Here is a 19,147-nt window from a genome sequence, read left to right on the forward strand (position 1 = left end):
CTGCTTTATGCCTCATTTGCAGTTCTGGATGGTTCACCAATAAGATGTGTCTCACTAGACAAGAACTGCTGGCCTAGAACAGAGATTTGATTGATTTTTGCAACAGTGCACTGAAAACTTCATCTGCTACAGAAGAGATTTCTGTTCCTCACTTTTATAAAAACTGATCATTTTTCACCTTTCAAAACCACAAAAGTTGATTTAAACACTACTAAAAAAGCATTATGCATGATTAATAATGTAAAATACTAGAAACAGGATCTGAAAATACACTCACTAACAGTTTGCAGACACCTGTCTTTCCTCTCCATTTCAGGATGAAGTATTTAAGGTGCAAGTTAATTTCTTCAGTGCTCACAGGCAGTTTGTACTTATACCCATTATTCTCCAAGTTATAGAAATTTAAGCAAGCAGTCAGCAAAAAACAAATCCTACAACAGTCCAAAAAGGATTATCAATTACGTAAATGCCACCAACAGAAATGATTCCAATATATACACTCAGATGAAGAGATAATGTTTTCTTCATGAAAGACACAGTTACCACAGTTACGACATCCTTTACACAAGCGCTTTTTTGGTGAGCAAGCTGATCATAAAGTACCTTGTTATGCAAAGAAAATAACAATTGCATTGATCCTGAAATCCATGGTAGTTATACATTGCAGAAATGATTTCTCATTCACAATGAATTCGGGAGTTTAATTAATTTTAGAAATGACTTTTTTCACTTGGAAAATATCTTGAGATTATTACCATATCTCTATTTTCAGATGACTGATTTGGTCCTTAAAGGTCCAAACTTGTGTTGGGTGTCAATGTGTCCAGGTGATCTGTGATGGAAACAAAGACTAATATATGTGCAAACTAAAAGATAGATAATTGTCCAAATGACAATAATATTAAAATCAGTCTTTTCATTTAGCATAACAGAGGCTATGAAAACACATCTATGCACTGGATTGTGTATTAATTTTTGCTGCTCAGTCCACTGGTTAAAAATTTGAGCCTTCCATATCTTGGGGATGAGTTCAAAGAGACTAATTTATCTTCCTTTCATGTCATTATGAGATTTATGGTCTCCTGGGTTGCTCCTATATTCAACTGATTGGAATACCAGAAGAATATTTTCCTGATGATCACACACTTCTGGAATTCAATTCCTTTGACAGTGTCATGGAGCATGGATTTTATAAGCATTAAGGCTGTATAAATATTTTACTTTGGAAAGATTTCCATTTAATACAGAAGTTCTGTAGTGGAATAAAGGCATCATTGGCCACTTGGGAAGGGAGTAGGGGTTAATTTCATAATTGATTGTTGTAACTGTAAGGTTTCATGATACTTGGTGACATACCACAGAATAAATTCCTAAATAAATCTCATTTTCAGATAGAAAAAAAAAGTGCTTCTGAAAGAAATATCTGTATGCCACATAGAGAGTGAAATTTCAAATCCTTGTCTTGAACAAAATCTCCTGGTTTGGTTGGCTTTGCTAAGCTTAACACTGAAAACAACTGACAGCATTTGGGAATATCTACCAAAAAGGACACTAACATTCTTATATATGCTCTTAATCACCTGAAGGAGAAGTAAAGTAAAGTAGGTGAAAATTATCCAGATCTATGTTAGTGCATCAATCATTACTGCAATGCAGTTTATCGCCATCCAAAACAATTTTTTTGAAAAGTTGAGACACTATAAATACTGTACTTAATATCCAAAGCTCGAAAGTTTGAGTTCCATCTACAAAATATTCCTATCTTTTCCATTATTAAAGTGACATATCTTCCTCTTCTCCTTCTCACTCTGGTTCTCAGGGTCTTTAGAAGTGACATTCTAATTTTGGAAAGAATGTCTGCATTAAAAAATCTGCTGAGTAGAAATTAAATTATACTTGACTTCAATTTTACTTTATTCAGAAGATCAAATTTCTTGCTTCAGATATTGATACATATTTTTAAAATGAGAGTCAGTTCTTCAGTCTTCATTGCATGTACTTGAGACACAAGAAGCACCCAAATTACGCATTGTTTTATAAGAAATGCATATCCAGTTATATTTGGTTTCTTTCAAGAATATGTTTTTGTTCTAGACCTTGCTAATAGATGGTACAGGAAGATTAATCACTACATGACCATTTTAGGAATAAAATACAATTATCTCATCCTAGTGAGGAGGTGGAATTACTGAACTAATCTTTGAGTTGTCAAATTTCTTATATTCTTATATTATAAAAGGGTTGACATTGTTGAACTAATTTTGACTCCTCTTCTAGCTTAAATATTTTTCACAGTTCTAACTGCAGGACAAAGATGCAACTCAAGCAGGTCATTTTTTGTCAGCCCAGCACCTCATGCCAGATTCAAAAAGATTCAATTAAAATTAATCTACCTCTTCAAAAAAAATCGGGTTTGTGCACTGATTTGGAACTTTAGAATGAAATGTCCTTCTGAAGCTTAGCAATTTATTTGGCATTAGAAAGCAAATCAGATGTTTTTTGCTTTAATCTCCTTGGCCTTGCTAGGTATTTGTGAAATTTTTTTAGGTGATCATCAAGAACTCATTTAAAATCCAATATTTTCACAAAGTCATTACAAATGTAACTTCTTGCAGCCAAAATGCATTTCTTTATATCGCAACCTTACCATAAGAACTCCTCTTCTTGCCATTTTCTTTTTACAAAGAAAATGGGGTTTCTGCAGCAAAGTTCATGGCTCGTCTTATTACATGCTGCATAATGGAAACTTGCTTCGGCAGATAAATTACATCTGGGGGCCAATTCAAGCAGATAATACCAGCTGACAAAACAGCGGAGCAGAAATCCAGAAAGCTGTGTTTGGAGCAACTTAACCTCTTGATATTCTATGAAGATGATAGACTTTCTGAGGTCCCTAATAGCATTTTCAGGAAGCTCAGTGCTGCAGAACCGGGCACTTGCTGAAGTCATTTTCTAAAAACATCAGGGCACAGTTACAGGGAACAGAGCTGCATAGTGCAGGAAGTCAGAACAAGTTGCACGTATACACAACCCACTGCATATCATATACAGATATTACATTGGATTTTAGAGCACCACTTTAAGAGTCACTGACTTCAGGTCACCTACATTTCCTACTTAACTGGAAATGACATTGTACTGCACTACTTTGCTGCAACCATTCCCTTAAAATGTCTGTGGCTGTCTTATTCTTGTTAGTAAAGAATGGACAGCTCTGTTTTTTCTGAAAGGTATAAAATTATGATTTCTCAAAGCTTGGGAGACAAGTATCCAATTAGTTCACCACAAAACTGAAAGGACGCTTGGGATTGGTTTCAGAATTATTGGTTGTGAAGTGAGAAAAAGAAGTGAACTACATCATGGAGAAAGTAAAAGAAGTGGCTTAGAGAATTAAAGAATGTCTGTCTTTAGGGTGAAAAAATATCATGGGTATATCTTTGAAACCACTTTCAATGTCTAGCCAGAGTTTGGTTTTGTTTCTCACACTGGTGGAAAAGAGATAGCGATACACAAAAAAATAAGTTAATAAAATAACTAACTAAATAAATAATTCTATAAGGACATTCCAGAGTAGGCAAAGGGATGAAAGGATATGTCTTGAAGAAGGGCAGAAAAAGAAATTGAATAATCATGCTATAGAAAAGGTACAAAGAAAATCGTATTGCTTAATAATGTAACTTTGAATTATGAAAATATGGTCACCCTGGTCCTATTACATTCATTATTGTACTTACAAATATTACATTATTATTGTTACATTTTTTCCTCAAATCTGACTTAATAAAATAGATTGACAGGTACTAAAATTTTTAATCTTACCATCTAAAAGATAAGTAACAACTAAATTACACTAAAGAAGTGATTTCTTTATCATTTGTGACTTCTAGAGACACAAAGGAAAAGCCAAAGAAATTGCACCAGTCCATTTGCACCAGACCATTTGCATGCCATCTCACAGTTCTAGAATTTTCCTTTTCTCTTTCTCTCTTTTACAAACAGATTATCTTTCTCAAACAAAAAGGATCCAAAATTGTAGCTGCCATTGGTCAAAGGCCCAATGCTACTCAGTATAGGTTCTACAGCTAGATAAAGGTTCTGCTTAAAATAATCATAAAAGGTATATTTTAATAAATCATAATCAGTTAGAGAAAATAACAGGGGAGGAAGGGAAGCAATGCACAGCTCAGACAAACGCCACAGATGTCACAGTGTGGCTGCAGGTCCTGAACGTTGTGTCAGAGATGACACTGCCCATGAGAGCAGGAGATCCACAGAACCAATATTAGGAGACAAAGAACTGTACAAGGAGTTTCATTTCTCAAAAAACAGACAATTCTGCAAAGGTAATGGAGAGAAAAAACTACACCTCTTTTTCAGAATATGCTACAACCTGCTACAACCTAATAATGACAGGTAGAAATAAAGTGTACCCACTCTGGGTAGCCTGGACTGTTAATGGACAATGTAAATATCTTTCAGGAACTCCTTACAGAGACCTTGCCTTACAAAGAATATCAAAATCCTTATTCATCTTCATGTGTGGGTGTAGCTTAATCCTTGTCGTGTCTAATTATTTAATTAAAATTTCTGCACTAAAGGATTTCTGACTTTCTATATTTCACAAATACATGCACTAAAGGATTTTGACTTTCTTAGACCCAAGGTGGTACTTCTCAATAATTAAATACTGTACTTTCTCTGGCTCTCTTCCCACAGATTTCAATTGCTTCCTCTGGCCATAGTTATTATTAAATTATTTTTTAATGTCATGTGAGATTGAGACTGCAAATAAATTTAACTTCAGTTTCTACCTAAAAACTGGAACAGCCACGAAATGCTGATCCACACCTATAATCCTATGTGTAGATGAATTAAATAATTAGAAGAGCAGTTCTGTGAAGAAAAACCTAATTTATTTGTTCTAAACTATTATCTCAAGAATCATAGAAAGTGTACAATCAAATGAAAGCACAAGAAACACAAGAAACAAAAGCAAAACTACTGAGAGTAGTTTTCAGATTGACATTTTACTTTACAGCTCTAAGGACTACTAAAGTGGTAAAAAATGCTGGATTGGGAGTAGGAAGATGAAAATAAAACCTTATTCAGATGAGTTCCACTTCTGTAAAACCTAAATATTTAGTCAATATGTTAAAAATATTGTAGAGTACCTCTAGAGACCTTTGCGTCCTGTTCTAGCGCCACGGAAAGTCATTGTGAGGCCTTTGCAGTCATGCATGGAAACGAGTACTGATTCAATTTTAAACTCAACCTGCAAATTTCTTGTAGAGTATTAGACTAATTCATTAAGTGAAAGAATATAATTATGTTTATCAACAATTGTGGGGTTTTGCTACTGTGGTAGTTAAAATGTCTCAAAAAAATCAAATTTTTTATGCCTTACATGAAGAATTCTAAAAGGTTTAGAGACACTGTTGTCTGAGCATGAACAAATCTGCACACAGCTTTATCAGTCTGATTCTTGAATGCCAACACAATTTAAATACTTTCTCTACATAATTATTTTAATATTTCTCACTGTATTTAAATATGTCAGCAGCTAAAAGAAATAGGTTAAAAATTTAAAATACTTATATTTTATTTGAGAATCAGGTAAAATACTTTTGCTTTCAAATATGCTTAGTCTCCACGGGTCCAAGTAAAGGGGTTTTGACACATCTGGCCTAGAAATCTATCAACTCAGGTACTCAGAAATAGAAACAATCAAAACCAGATGTTGCACTACAGGGACATGTCATAAGTCTTGCCGCAGAAAAATAGTGATAATCTCAAGAAATGGGCAGTTTTCAGCTTTTCAAAAATAAGTATAATTGACTGACTTTAATGTTACACTGTCATATTTTAAGTTGCAATAAACTACCATCAGTGCTATTCTCAGTGTCAGTTGTTCATGATCCAGCAATTAAAGAAGAATCATTTTTAAAAGATATAAACATGAAACAGATGGACACACACTTTCATTTTCAAATTCATGCTGCTCTTTCATGTTTCTTGTCTCACTTATGCCTGCTTTTTTCCTCTCTCCTTCTTTTTCTCTCTTGTTTTGGTCTCTTTTCCTCTCTATTCACACCCTGACATCCCCAACTGCAGTCCCAAAAGACAGATCCTATGCTGCCAGCTCATACTGGCATTCCTCCCAAGAATGGAAGCGAAGGGACACAGGAAACCACTTTCAATGCTACTGCTATTTGGTGACACAACAGAATAAAGCCTTTATATGTGGGAAGCACATGTATACATTTCATAAAGAACACATGCACAAATCCTTCAGATCCTAGTAGCCTCTTGTTTGCATTTCTCACTCAGAATAAAATACATCCTCCAAGCCTCCTATATAGTATGTGGAAACCACCATAAAAACCCCCTTTCTTTTCTGAAGTAACAGGGTTGATAGAATATAATAAACCCTCAAATACATATGTATCACTGAAAGGAGAAAACAAGGGAGAGGGAAGTAGGATATATCTTTACTGTGTCTGCTGGCCTGGAAAATAAATACTGCTGTTGTGCAACTCTGCAGCTGCTTACTCTCTCAATTTGTTGTTTTTGTTCTGGTTTTTATGATTTAATCTCATATCCTTACAGTTAATCTGAAAAGGGTTCAGGCAGCTTTATTTATTAGTCTTCCTTCAAATCATGAGATTACAGATCATGATCTTTTCCTATACCAAGAACCAATTCTCTCTTTGTGACAAGGCTCAACCTCTGATAGATGTAGCAGGAATAAATTGACTTATAACACATTAAAATGAACATTTCACAATATTTTCACTTTCTTTTTTTCATTGAATTTCATGAAAAATATCCTTGAGGAAGTTTTTCTTCCATTAATATAATGCCTGAAAAATATATATTGTAAAATTAAAGTCATCATTTTAAAATTTTGAAGAACATTTTGGATTCCTAAAATACAGATTAGGGAAAATAATAATAATTTTTTAAAACCCTCAAAAATCCACATCTACCTGAACTGCTTCAGATATATATTAATAGCTGTGTCATTGTAACCTTGCTTTGGGAAGATGCATGAGTCGTTTACTACTTTTAGAGAGCTATGTATATGTACAGAATAAAGGTTTGTGAAGCAATACTTCTGGAATGCCACAAAATATTTACAGTTTAAAACACTGAGTTCATATGTGGAAAATTACTGAAATGGCTTTTCAATGGATCCTACTGAGAGAAAAAAAATAATTATTTTAAAAGCTAAGTATGGCAACACCGCATAAAGATCTAACAATTCAGGCAAAGAGAATGACAAATAAAAAGCTTCATAGGTTCCTTGTTTCCCAGATTTTAATTTTAGGGTGTTGTACACATTTTAATAGGACATTATAAAGACGGGCTTGGAATGAAGAAAACAACCATTTCACAAGCTGATTGCCTCCTGCAGAATGACTGAAAAAAAAAGAGATTATGTCTGTTCAAATTATTTTTCTTCAAGAAATAAAACACATATTGTATGATGAGTAGTGTAGATCTTGGAAACAATAGACTACATGAAAGATCTTAATGAAAATAAAATAAAATCAGACCCCTTTGCCTAATCTCAGAATTAACGTGAATCTGCAAATCAAAGAACTGCGGCTACAAATCTACCATCTGTGCTCAGCAGACCTCAGAATAGACCTTCTGAATCTATGGATTGCTTAAAATAATATTTCACATTTCTTGGATTCACGTCATTTTGCAGTTTTCAGGGAATCTGGTGTTACACTGTATCAGCATTCATACAACCTGCACATAAGGTTAAGTCTGTGAAAACCACTACATATGATCACAGTTCAACTGTGCTTAGCACAAAAGCTCCATGTGGGACAAATTCCATTGGTCTCACCTCAAATAATGTCAAATACACCATGACCATTTAGTGAATCATACACATGTGCCTACTGGCCCTGCCCTACCCACAGGTTTACTACATAAAAAGCAGTAAAAGCACCACGGGCCAGATTGTAAATACTGTGGTAAAGAATTTAAACTGAAAGAGGGTAGATTTAGGCTAGATATAAGGAAGAAAATCTTTACTGTGAGGGTAGTGCCACACAGAACTGGTTATCCAGAAAAGCTGTGGATGGCCCCATCTCTGGAAATGTTCAAGGCCAGGCTGGATGGGCTTTGAGCAGTGGCAGGTAGGGGGGGTCTAGATGATTTTAAAGTTGCAGTCTAAGTCACGCTATGATTCTATTATATGAACTAAAAAAAAATGTAATGAAAAACTGTTCTGCTCTTGTTAAGTACGACTTACTTCTGAGCATATTTTTTTTAGATTTTGCTTTTTTCTGTTATGGCATCCAATATAAGAAACATGTTTTGGAGGATGTGTAATCCAAAATCATTCATTCTAGTCTTCTTCAGGCAAAACAAAATAGATCAGTCAGAGAAGATCTATAAACAAGTACCTATCTATCTGTCTAAACAGGCTGGGATCTATCAATTGCAAATGGGACTGTTGCTTACATCAAGGAAACAGAATAGTAGTCTAATGGTTGAAACAATAAAATTTTAATGAAGAATAATACTAGTAAAGAGAACAGGAAAAAAAATATGGTGAGTACTATTCAAGTATGGAAAAACAAAAAAGCACAACAAGAAAAGACACGGTAAGGAGTGAGACAGAAAGGACATTGATGACCTTGAGATTAAAGGAGTGAATGTTGCCCTTTACTCTGTGACCAACATGTTTCCAGATGACCAAGATAAGATATATGATACTTGATTAAAGAACTTCTAAGCAATGATTGCTGCAACACCCATGGAAGCTACAAAAAGAGGTAAAAAAATTTGACAAAAAGAATATATTTTACTTTTCTAGTCAAATCATAACCCAAATGTATAAAGTCTTAGCAATACCTTTCTTTTCACAAGTGGTTATTGGTTTTAACATTTTGAAATTATTTTTTGTGTCAAAACTAATGTCCTTCTGATGAAAAATAAGACAGAAAATACAGTTCTCACTTTCTACTTTTGTTTCTATTTACATACATCCATTATTGTGATTATGCAAGGCAAGCAACAACCACTTCTAAATACTTGAGACTTTTTTGTTTATTTCTTTATTATTTTGGACATTTTGAATGGCCAAGTTTTTCTTAAAGAATTCCTTCATGTAGATAAATAGTCTAACATACTAGTTGGTGGCTAAATTTCTGCAGATACCTAGTTGAACTCTGGGATAGTCTTTCTCAGAACTGTTGATATTCTCATCTAAAAGCCCATTTGAATGGGCATCACAGAGGAATCTTTTAGACCTTCCATTAGAACCAGAAAAAAAATATATGTGAGGAACATTAGGGAATAAAATTATTCAGAAGACCCTCTATCCTTCAGTAGCATATAATATGTATCATATTCTAAGCATATTTGTATATGTTAATTAGGGAACATCAGTATTATTATCCAAATAAAATATGAAGAGGCTAATGACTGAAAAGACTATCTGAACTTAAATAATATATCAAGTAGAAGTAATCACAATCAGCAAAACAGTTCTGATTTCAGACACAAACCCTACATTCATCCTGTTGGAAAGTATTACTTTATACTGTCCATGTTTATCATTTAACTCTATTTAGGGTAAATACATATTGCACATCTCAATTATACATTTATTCATATATCACTCTCTACCTCCATATTTCTGCATGCATATAATACAAAACACTTTCAGAGTTAAATTTCTGCTGCTAACAAGGGTTTGGAATTTTTTTTTATTATCTTGTTATCTATGATACCAATTTCCTGGCAAAATTAGTGGGAAAAAATGAGCCACAAGAGAATCAGTCTGTCTCTCCTGCTCTCTAATGTCAGGTTAGGGTGCCAGTTGTGTTTTTCCGACACTATACATCTAACTGAGGAGCACTCAGGACAACTAAGTACTCAACCCAACAGCCAAAATCAGAGCAAACAGCAATAGGCAGAAGACATTAAACAAAAAAGGTTAAATTCATTACATTCAATTTGCTCTCATGCAAGACCAAAAATAAGAAATAAAATATGGGGGAATACAAGATGTAAAGAAAAATGAAAACTATTTTCCTTATACTAAATGGAAAAGATACTATATATGTCTAATTTCTTTCAGGCTCACAGAATAAATGTTGTAATGAGGTCATTTCTGGGCAGCAGAGAAAAGCTGCCAGATTACACTGCTCTGGCTGCCAGATTCCAAGGCAGTTGGAGGTCTCTCACACGCGCATGAGGATATCATTTCCATGGAAACACCTGAGCAACCGCGCTCTCATCTTTCCCTTCCCACCATATTTAAAGTTCTATAGCAGCGTGGTTTATGAAAAAATTAAATCCATTCAATGAAACCATTTTTAGTTTTGTGTTCCCATAAAACCCAGCCACTGAGATTGAGAGTTTTCTGGTGCCTCTTGGAATAATCACATTAAGAAAAAGAGAGGGAAGTTCTTGTTCCAGTCTCTGGCTAAACCAACTCTTACTACATTAGCACTAAGAGTTACAGTTTCAAACAACACAAGTAACGCCAATTTAAATCAGGGAAGAAAAAAAATATTTATACTAGTGACAGTAGCTAACAGCAAGAAACTGAGAAACCATGAAAAGACTCAGGTCATTACACAAGGATTTCACCATCCTCAATACTATGTACTGCAAGTACAATCAGATGTCTTAATTCAGTAGTCTGAACAGATGCTGTCTTCCATTAATCTGCCTTTTTGAGTCCTATTTTGGATTTGCTATAGTGACCACAAAAGAAATATGGTGACATTCTGCACAGCACAATTACTGTAATTTGACCAAGTTGCAAGCACATGGACAAACTCTGTCACACTGCAACTATCATGTCCCACATTTTTTGAGTGAGAAGGAATGAAGAGCACACACTGGCTATGACCATCTGAAACCAACAAAAGGCTTCTCAGTGCTGCTTCAAAATGCCCAGTATGTATTTTATAGGCTACAGAATAAAAACAAGACAAAATTATAAAAGATAAAATCAGTTTTGTAGCATAAATTCATCAGATCTTACCAGGATAATCATTAAATATTTTCTTACCTGTCTGATGTGTCACTTGTTACTGGATGCTTTACTGTTGAGCCATTCTTAACTGAGTCTTGTCTTGTGAGCCCTTGAGATCTGTTTTTGTCCAAAGCTTGTGTGGATATGTCACCTGGTGGTCCCTGGTACTGCGGATGCTCCTGCAGTTTTGCTTTTTTCTCTTGAGGTGCTTCCTCATTCCTCAGAGCTCTCACTCCTTCCTGGTCCGGCGGCTGCGGCGCGTGTGAGCCGCTGTTATAGAACCAGGCTCCCGATTTCGTGAGGATTTCCTGTTGTTTTCGGCACAAGTTACAGACCCACATTACCTGTGCAGACACATTTAAATGCAAAATCCATTAGCTCATGAACACTGTATGCAACATTTCCAGCAAGCACACATCAACTGACTGTTACCATTTCCAAAGGTAGAAGACTACAGCTTTAATTCTATTAAAATTACAATATCTTAGCTACAATATAATAAAGTATGTCTGTAAAACCTTGGAGTAACTGGTTTTCAAAAAAAAATACAAACAAAAATACTTTCAGTCTTTTTTTTTTCATTATTGGTAGTGTAAGGAAAAGCAACAGATAGTAGCAATAGAAATGAAAAGGTTCTAATACTGAGGTTCCAATGGTAATAAATGCAAGCTTTGAAAACTAACACTATAATTTGAGGATGACAGAAAAAATGAATTAAAAAATCATTGACATTTTAATCCATTTTAATTCTCTCACTAAGGAAGGAACTTTAGAAAAAGTCATCTGCTGTTGCAAACAAGTCATTTTATAATTCTCCAAAATGCTCTGCTAATTTTCTTCCATGGTGTTCTGTAGCCAATGCCTACTTGAAGATGCTGACTTCAAGATGTGACTTCAATTCCATAGCAATTTTAACTTAAAGCTGTTTTATAACTAAAATAACACAATGGATAAGGTGGTGTTTTTCTCCACTTGTCACCCACAATTTAGCTTGCACTATATGCTTACTAAATTATACAAGCATTACAGCATTACAGAGCTTCCCAGTCGTTTGATCCTGCATGTAGTAATGAGATTTTTTTAATATTCTAAAATGTACTTCTTTGCAAAGCTTTTGTATCTGATCACCCTAGTCCTGGCAGTTCAGGAAATCAACACAAATTATCTGTGATAAGTTAATTTCATAATAACAGACAGTTATTATGTTATATGAGAATAAATCAGAATGCAGTGAATCAAATACAACACACCAGCCATGAACACATTCAAACTGATTACTGTGTTACCCTAAAATTTGGATTGCAGACAGTATTAATTCACTGCAAGTTTCCTCCTCCGCTCTTTAATCTTCATTTTTCTTAATCCTTAGCTTTCTTTTCTTTTTCTTTCTCTTCCCTTTATATATTTTTGTTTGAATTCACAGACAAAATTGTACCAGTTTTACTATATATTCCTTGAATGTCTATGCTCAGCCTTCAATGTCTCCAGTTCTAATCCTACAGCGAGCTGGTGGTTTTTTCCAATGGTTTGGAGTTTAGGACGTGCAAAGACTTACATCAACATTCATCACTCTTTTACATGCAGCCAGCTCCATGGAATCACATGGAAGATGTAGTTGCTACCTCCACCATAAATCTAGCTCAGTCCTCCAGAAAAGATTTCAGAAGTTACAATCTGTATCTTGCTTTCATTCTCCAGGCTGTTATCTAATAGATAATTTGGGCTCTCTAGTCAAGTCTCACAAAAAAAATCTTTCAATGAGAGCTTCATGTAGAAGGTTATTTGGGTGCAAGGGTCAGACTCAAACTAAAGTCAACAACTGCCTCATTCTCAAACTGTCGGGCTGGGGCAGGAAAAGGAGGCATCACTTGCCCATTTAATGGTGGTGGTATGCCCCTTCCTTCTTATCTTTTTACAGGGCTGTTATCGTTTATGAGAACTCATGTCTGCTTATATCAACAATACAGAACAAACCACCAAAGCACTGAGGGGTAAAAGAGAGACTGCCCAAGAAGCAGCTTCCTCTCTGAGGTACATTTGATGTCCTTAGAGGACATTCAAAGGATAAAAATGTGTATGCTTTGGGCCTGGACATCATTCAAATACATATTTAAGAACAGGTCTGTATTACCTTTGCTAATTAAGCTAGGAAGTACATGAGAAAGCAGCAAAGTGAAATTTCAGACCCTAAGACAGAAGTATTTTTGCCCTCTTTAAATAGCTATTAAAAGGCTTTAATAATTCTGCTAGGTCTGTACACAGAAAATAGTTCTAAACTTTCCATGTATGTGTCAGAGCAATGAAAGGACCAGATGTGATACAATTATGTAAGTATACAAATATATAACAACTTGAGTGACAATGAGATAAAATCCCCTGAAGTTCTCATTTGCTATTTTCACTTCTTTTAGTAGATGTTAAAATATCACAAAAGTTAGATACTACAGTCAAAATATTTGGGCAATTTTTCCTTGGCTGACAATCATAATTTTGTCCCCAAACAATGGACTCCAGGATGACCAGTTTTATTCTCCTGTACCCAACAGAAAAAAAGTTCCCTCTGAATTAACATGATTTCCTATCCCCTCCTCTAAAAGTAGAATCAGGAAGACTACTCCTGACGTAACCTGATTCCTGAAAAGTTTATTTAGAGCATTTCAGATTGAAAAAAAAATCAAACACATGGATTTAAAATGCAGAGATGGATGAATTTTGCAGATTTTTTTTCTGCTTTTCTAGGAGCATTTAATGATAATTACAAGTCAGACTTCTGATGAAGCCTTATTTCCAAAATAACTTCAAAGCATGCAAGATTTCATAGTGTTGACCCTAACATAATTTTAGCATCAAATACTCACACACAGTGGGAAGAATGGGAACTGTAACATAGACAGAAATGTTTGTGCTTTCAGTGAGCACAAAAATTACAAGCCCTCAAATAGCTCTGGACAAAATTGCCTTCCCCATCTTATCGCAGCATGTAGAAGCACTCTCACAATTTAAAAAATACTGGTAATTTATGGTGCAGACCTCTCAATTAAATCCAGACACACTTGCAAGATGGTGTCAGAAGAGCACAGAGGGCACAGTGGCATGTTCCTGGACAGGATTTCTCCTCCTGCCCCAGGTGCCTCAGCAGCTCCCACACATGCAGAGCAGCTCTGTCCCTGCCAGGCCAGAGCAGTTACTGAGACTGTGACAGCAGCACTGCAGAGAGGCAAAGGCCACACGAGTGGACTGCATGCTCAATACAGGCATTTTGGCAAACCGGGGAGGAGAAAACATAGAGTTTTGCCTTCTAAAACTGAAATAAAAAAGGAATAACCCCTTACATCAGAAATCTGCACTCCAGAGTAGACACATTATCTATTACACACATTTGCAACTCTCCTAACCACCCTCCTAAAAACAGTCATAAGCACATTTTGTACACAAAAATCAGTGTTGCAATTTGTGGGTGTCAATCCTCCACACGAGAACACTGCCAATTTGAAAAGGAAAATATGGGAAAAAATCTCCTCTCCAACGCTAAGTACTTAGTTCAAAACTAGAACCTCAGGTGCTAGTGGCACTGGATTGGGATGTTCTTTTCCATAGGAAAGGCTGAAACTCCACCTAGTGTATGCAAGAGGCATTGCCCAAGTTCAGTTCAAATCAGCTTCTCATTGCTGAAAAGAACGCACTAAACATACCTGACGTTTTCACATTATGCCTTATATCCATTTTGTCAAATAAAAATTTCTTTTTTTTAATATACAACACAAGGATATAGTATGACATTCATTTTAGTATTTTCAGATGGATCGTGTGAAAAGACAGCTATCTTAAAAAATACCATTCACTGTCCCTGTAAGTACAGTTATTGATGGTCTAACACCTAATCCTGAGAAGAAAATGGAAACCTTATTTTATTGAAGATGAGATTAAAAGGCTCAGTATATTTGATTACGCAGAAGCTTGAGTTTGATAGCTTTAACACTACAACCTAAGAAATAATTACACCAAATCGTCATCAGCCTTTAGAACATTACTTTGAATTACTGGTGTGCTGAGGTGAAAAATTGTAGTGCAATGCTTGCAGTATTTCACCAAATCTATTAGAGTCACCTGCTTGGCAGAAGCATCTAATATATATTAGCATTACATTGACTGCTGCACTTGCTGCTAGTAGTCTTGAGCAAATTTCATGTTTTTGTTGGTTTTTTGGCTCTCATATTTCATGTAGGATACAATTCTTCAAAAATTATACAAGGTAACAAGACTACAGCACTGAAAACAAGAAGGACACAAAAGGAAGAGTAGAAAAACTCTGCTTGGGTCATCAAGGTAATTAATCATGATTACAAACACATTACTGCTAATCCTTTTTGTTTTCCTAATTTGTCACCAGTACAAAACTTCATTTACATCACGGAGCAGTGCAATGTTTGAAGCCACCCTGTACTAAGGAAGTTTCTTTAGGGATGTAGTACATCTCTCCATTAGGCACTATGTTGATGACAGGCGCACAGAATCATTAGGGTTGGAAGGGACCTCTGGAGACCATCCAGTCCAACCCCTCTGCCAAGGCAGGGTCATCTGGAGCAGGCGACACAGGAATGTGTCCAGGTGGGTTTGGAATGTCTCCAGAAAGGGAGCCACATTCCTGGGCAGCCCATTCCACAGCTCTGCCACCCTCAATGTTAATAAGCTCTTCCTCATGCTGAGGTGGAACTTCTTGTACTTTACTTTGTGGCTGTGGCTCCTTATCCTGTCCCTGGGCACCACCCAAAAGAGTCCACATGCCAATGTGGAATGGACACTGCCAAACCAGCACTGCCATGAAGTAACATGTGTCACCCTCCTCTGTGCAGTCAGGAAAACTACAATTTACTGTAGCAAATCTGTCCATCTTCAGGGAATACAGACCCAGTATCAGTAGGGGTCAATGGTATCTTCTTTACCTCTAGCCCATTTCTGCTAATCTTTCCTCATTTTGCCTTTTTGAAAATCAAAACTGCTTCCAAGGAACTGTAATAAGTGAGTGTCCTGGGTTTAGGACTGTGAGGATTCCTTTGAACATCCACTCCCCAGAAAATGAGATGGAACTGCTTTTCTGGTTATTGGGTTTTTTTCATAATACATTAAGCTCTCCCAAAATTTTTCAGTAATATAATAACATTATTAATTGTCCCTGTCAAAAGTAAAACTTTTTAGTACACTACTTATTACTTAGAATTCAATCTTCCTCAAATCAGACTAGAAAACTTCTAGAAGTTAGCTAAAACTTAAAATCTTATCTACTTTGTTCTATACACTATGAAAACATGTCTCATGTTTGTATTAAAAACACAGTAGTTCCCTTTTGCTCTTTGAAGTCTTTGTTCTCTCTTACAACCAGGAGTACTTGATTTCCACTACTGCTGGGGGAAAATTTGTGCTATTTTCTGTAAGGTGTTTCCTTTAAAAATTTCTAGGTTGACATTCCTTTTTAATGAAAGTGTCTATGACTGTGGAAGACTTATATAGAGTATGTGCTATCCATAGCCAACATTTATATTTTTGGAAAACACAGAGCCTTTTGCAATGTCTATATGGTCTCTCTATAGAGACATAATTCTAGAGCTTTGGGTCCAGAATACAGATGCATCTTTTGCAGCTGCTAAGATCTATTTTAAAGACACAAAATCATTATTTTGGAGTTATTGGAATAAATCTTTATGCCCATATAATGTAAGCAGCAGAGTCTAGGTTATAACTTTAATGAAACAGAAAATCTTCCATTTCATTTTACTGTTCTGACTGTACTGACAAGTCCCCTTTACATTTTCTTCTGTTACATTAACACATTTAGTCAGTGAAGTACATTACATAAGCAAAGTTAATCTCTGAATTTGTGACTTTTATAAAAGTTGATAAAGATTACCTGTTTTTTCAATATTTTTCTATGCCACTAGTCTGTGCTATGGTACTGACTTTCATGTTATAATCAGTTTGACTGAATATCAAAACTGCTAGAATAATTATTTGTCTTTTATATGTAATGACAAACGGATATCTATCCCTCAAATTTGTATTAAATATCACAAGAATTCCAATACCAGCTAAGAAAAGTGAGAATGTTTATAATACTGGTATGAGACAAACACATTTACATATATTTTAAGAGATATGTGTATTTGCACTACAACAATTCTTTGTACTGGGGGAGTGATTATATTTGTTCTTGACTTTGTAGTGAATGGATACATCATGTATGAAAAGTTATAATGGCTGTAAATAACCAAGTCAGAGTGAAATAAGCATATCATATCTTGTGCATGCATGTGATACAGTATATATTTACATGACACTACGTTTCTAGCAGAAAATTATGTGACTACAATTTTTAAAAGGTACATTCTTTGGTACAAATGGTGACCTTATTCTAATGGACAGCGTATCTCTTTTGTATCACTCTATTACTATCCTTAAGACATATGCTAGTAATTTTGTTCATACTTTTTTCAACACCTCTACATGCACAGTAGGACTAGGCCTGTAAAGGCAGTAATTTGGGTTTTTTCATTGTGGCACAGGCACAACTCAAAACTGTCCAGTCCATGCCAATGAAGACAGTGGAAAATTCCTACACAGTGCCATATTTACCATACTTAGCTCCTTCATGAGCTTTCATGATTTCATTAAGAACTAGAATGATGCGCAGACTTCCAGTGACAAAATGGCTGTTGTGACATGGGGCGTGCTTTGGACATAGCACAAACTGATCAGTATTATGTCTCAACAAATGCTGCTGCACTCCTTCCAAAATGGAATCCATTAACCTACCCAGTAGTCCAGAGGGCCATGAGGGTTTATTAAATAAGTGCACTCGGTTTGGCATGAAATAAATCTGCTCTAAGTGAACAGAGTTTACAACATGGTTCACAAAGAACGTATTTAATTTTGGAAATTTGAATAATTACTTAATATACTGAGAATATACAGTTGACCAAGGTTCATGTTTACCAAACTTTCAGATTTGTAACAGTCTCAGAAAAGCAAAAGACCTGAGTACACAGTTCCTACACTTTTCTTAGTAAACTTAAGCTCATTAAGTGTACTGGATAGGAAGAAACCTCATGGATTACTTCCAGTTGCCTGCTGTTTCAAAGAATTTTTTTTTAACTTCATAATATAATAAACTTTCTTAAAATTAACTATAAATAATGAGCCTAAAATCTGTCAAAACACTTTTCCAAGTCCTACAGCTACAATGGAAAGAATGCCTTTCAATTTCCAGTGCTCATGTGTTCCAAACTAGTTTATTGCCATTAATTCTTGTACCATTGGCATTTCTCTCCTCAGCATTTGCTGCCTGATGTTTTTACAGTTACCAATCACATACCCTCTCTGCTTTCATTTTTCAAGACCAAATAGATTTTGCTCTTTGAGACTACACCCATACTAGGAAGACATAACCCTGTCACAGGCCAGGTGCTGGCCCAGGATTCCTGCTAATTCTTATGCTTCCTGGCACAGTCAGACCTTTGCTAACCAGCATCTCCCAGACAATGCCAGCACACAGTGTAGAACAGCATGGAGCAAAAACTGCTCCTAATAAGCAGCTTGGACTCAGTTACCCTGCTATGGAAAGCAGAATTCAGGACTGTTGATCAAGACTGAGCCACACAGGAGTCCCTGGCCTGTAGTTCAGAGAAGAAAACCTTATTAGTCCTTAAATTCCTGATTTTACACTTAATGGTGTTTTCTTGCGTTCATTTTCACTATGGGAGTTCAGAAGGTCATCTGGTTCTCTAATGTGCAGTATCCCATTGCTCTCCTGTGCTGATAAGTATCCAACTTCTTGTAATGTATTTAATTACAGCTTTCTTGTTCTCTATGCCAAAGCCACTAGTGACAACATTAAAGGTCTTCCCCAGTGCTAAGGCTTGAGGAACTCATGTAGGATGTTGATTACAGCTTTCCCCTCTTTTTCTTTTATTCAATTAATTCTCATAGTTTCAGTTTAACCAGTTATTTCTGTTGGTCTTCTATAATTTAAGCTCTGCAAAGAAGTTAGGTTTTTTACACTAACCCTTAGCCATCCCTACACAAAAACGAGTTACTTAACTCCTCAGTCCAATTGTTTTTGCCTATTTGTTCCCTTAATGCCTC

General features: G+C 35.6%; 1 protein-coding gene across 26 annotated transcripts in view; it reads right to left on the reverse strand.

The window, feature by feature from the left end:
• RIMS2 (regulating synaptic membrane exocytosis 2) overlaps nt 1–19,147 on the reverse strand; it is a 448,046-nt gene that overhangs the window by 323,325 nt on the left and 105,574 nt on the right. For all 26 annotated transcript variants that reach the window (XM_036406572.2, XM_054515962.1, XM_054515958.1 and 23 more), the window contains one exon: nt 11,048–11,355. In XM_036406572.2, coding sequence (XP_036262465.1) covers nt 11,048–11,355 — 308 coding nt within the window. The remainder of the gene's footprint in view (nt 1–11,047; nt 11,356–19,147) is intronic.

This window comes from Molothrus ater, chromosome 1 (assembly GCF_012460135.2).
Source record: "Molothrus ater isolate BHLD 08-10-18 breed brown headed cowbird chromosome 1, BPBGC_Mater_1.1, whole genome shotgun sequence".
In the NCBI taxonomy this organism is placed as follows: Eukaryota; Metazoa; Chordata; class Aves; order Passeriformes; family Icteridae; genus Molothrus; species Molothrus ater.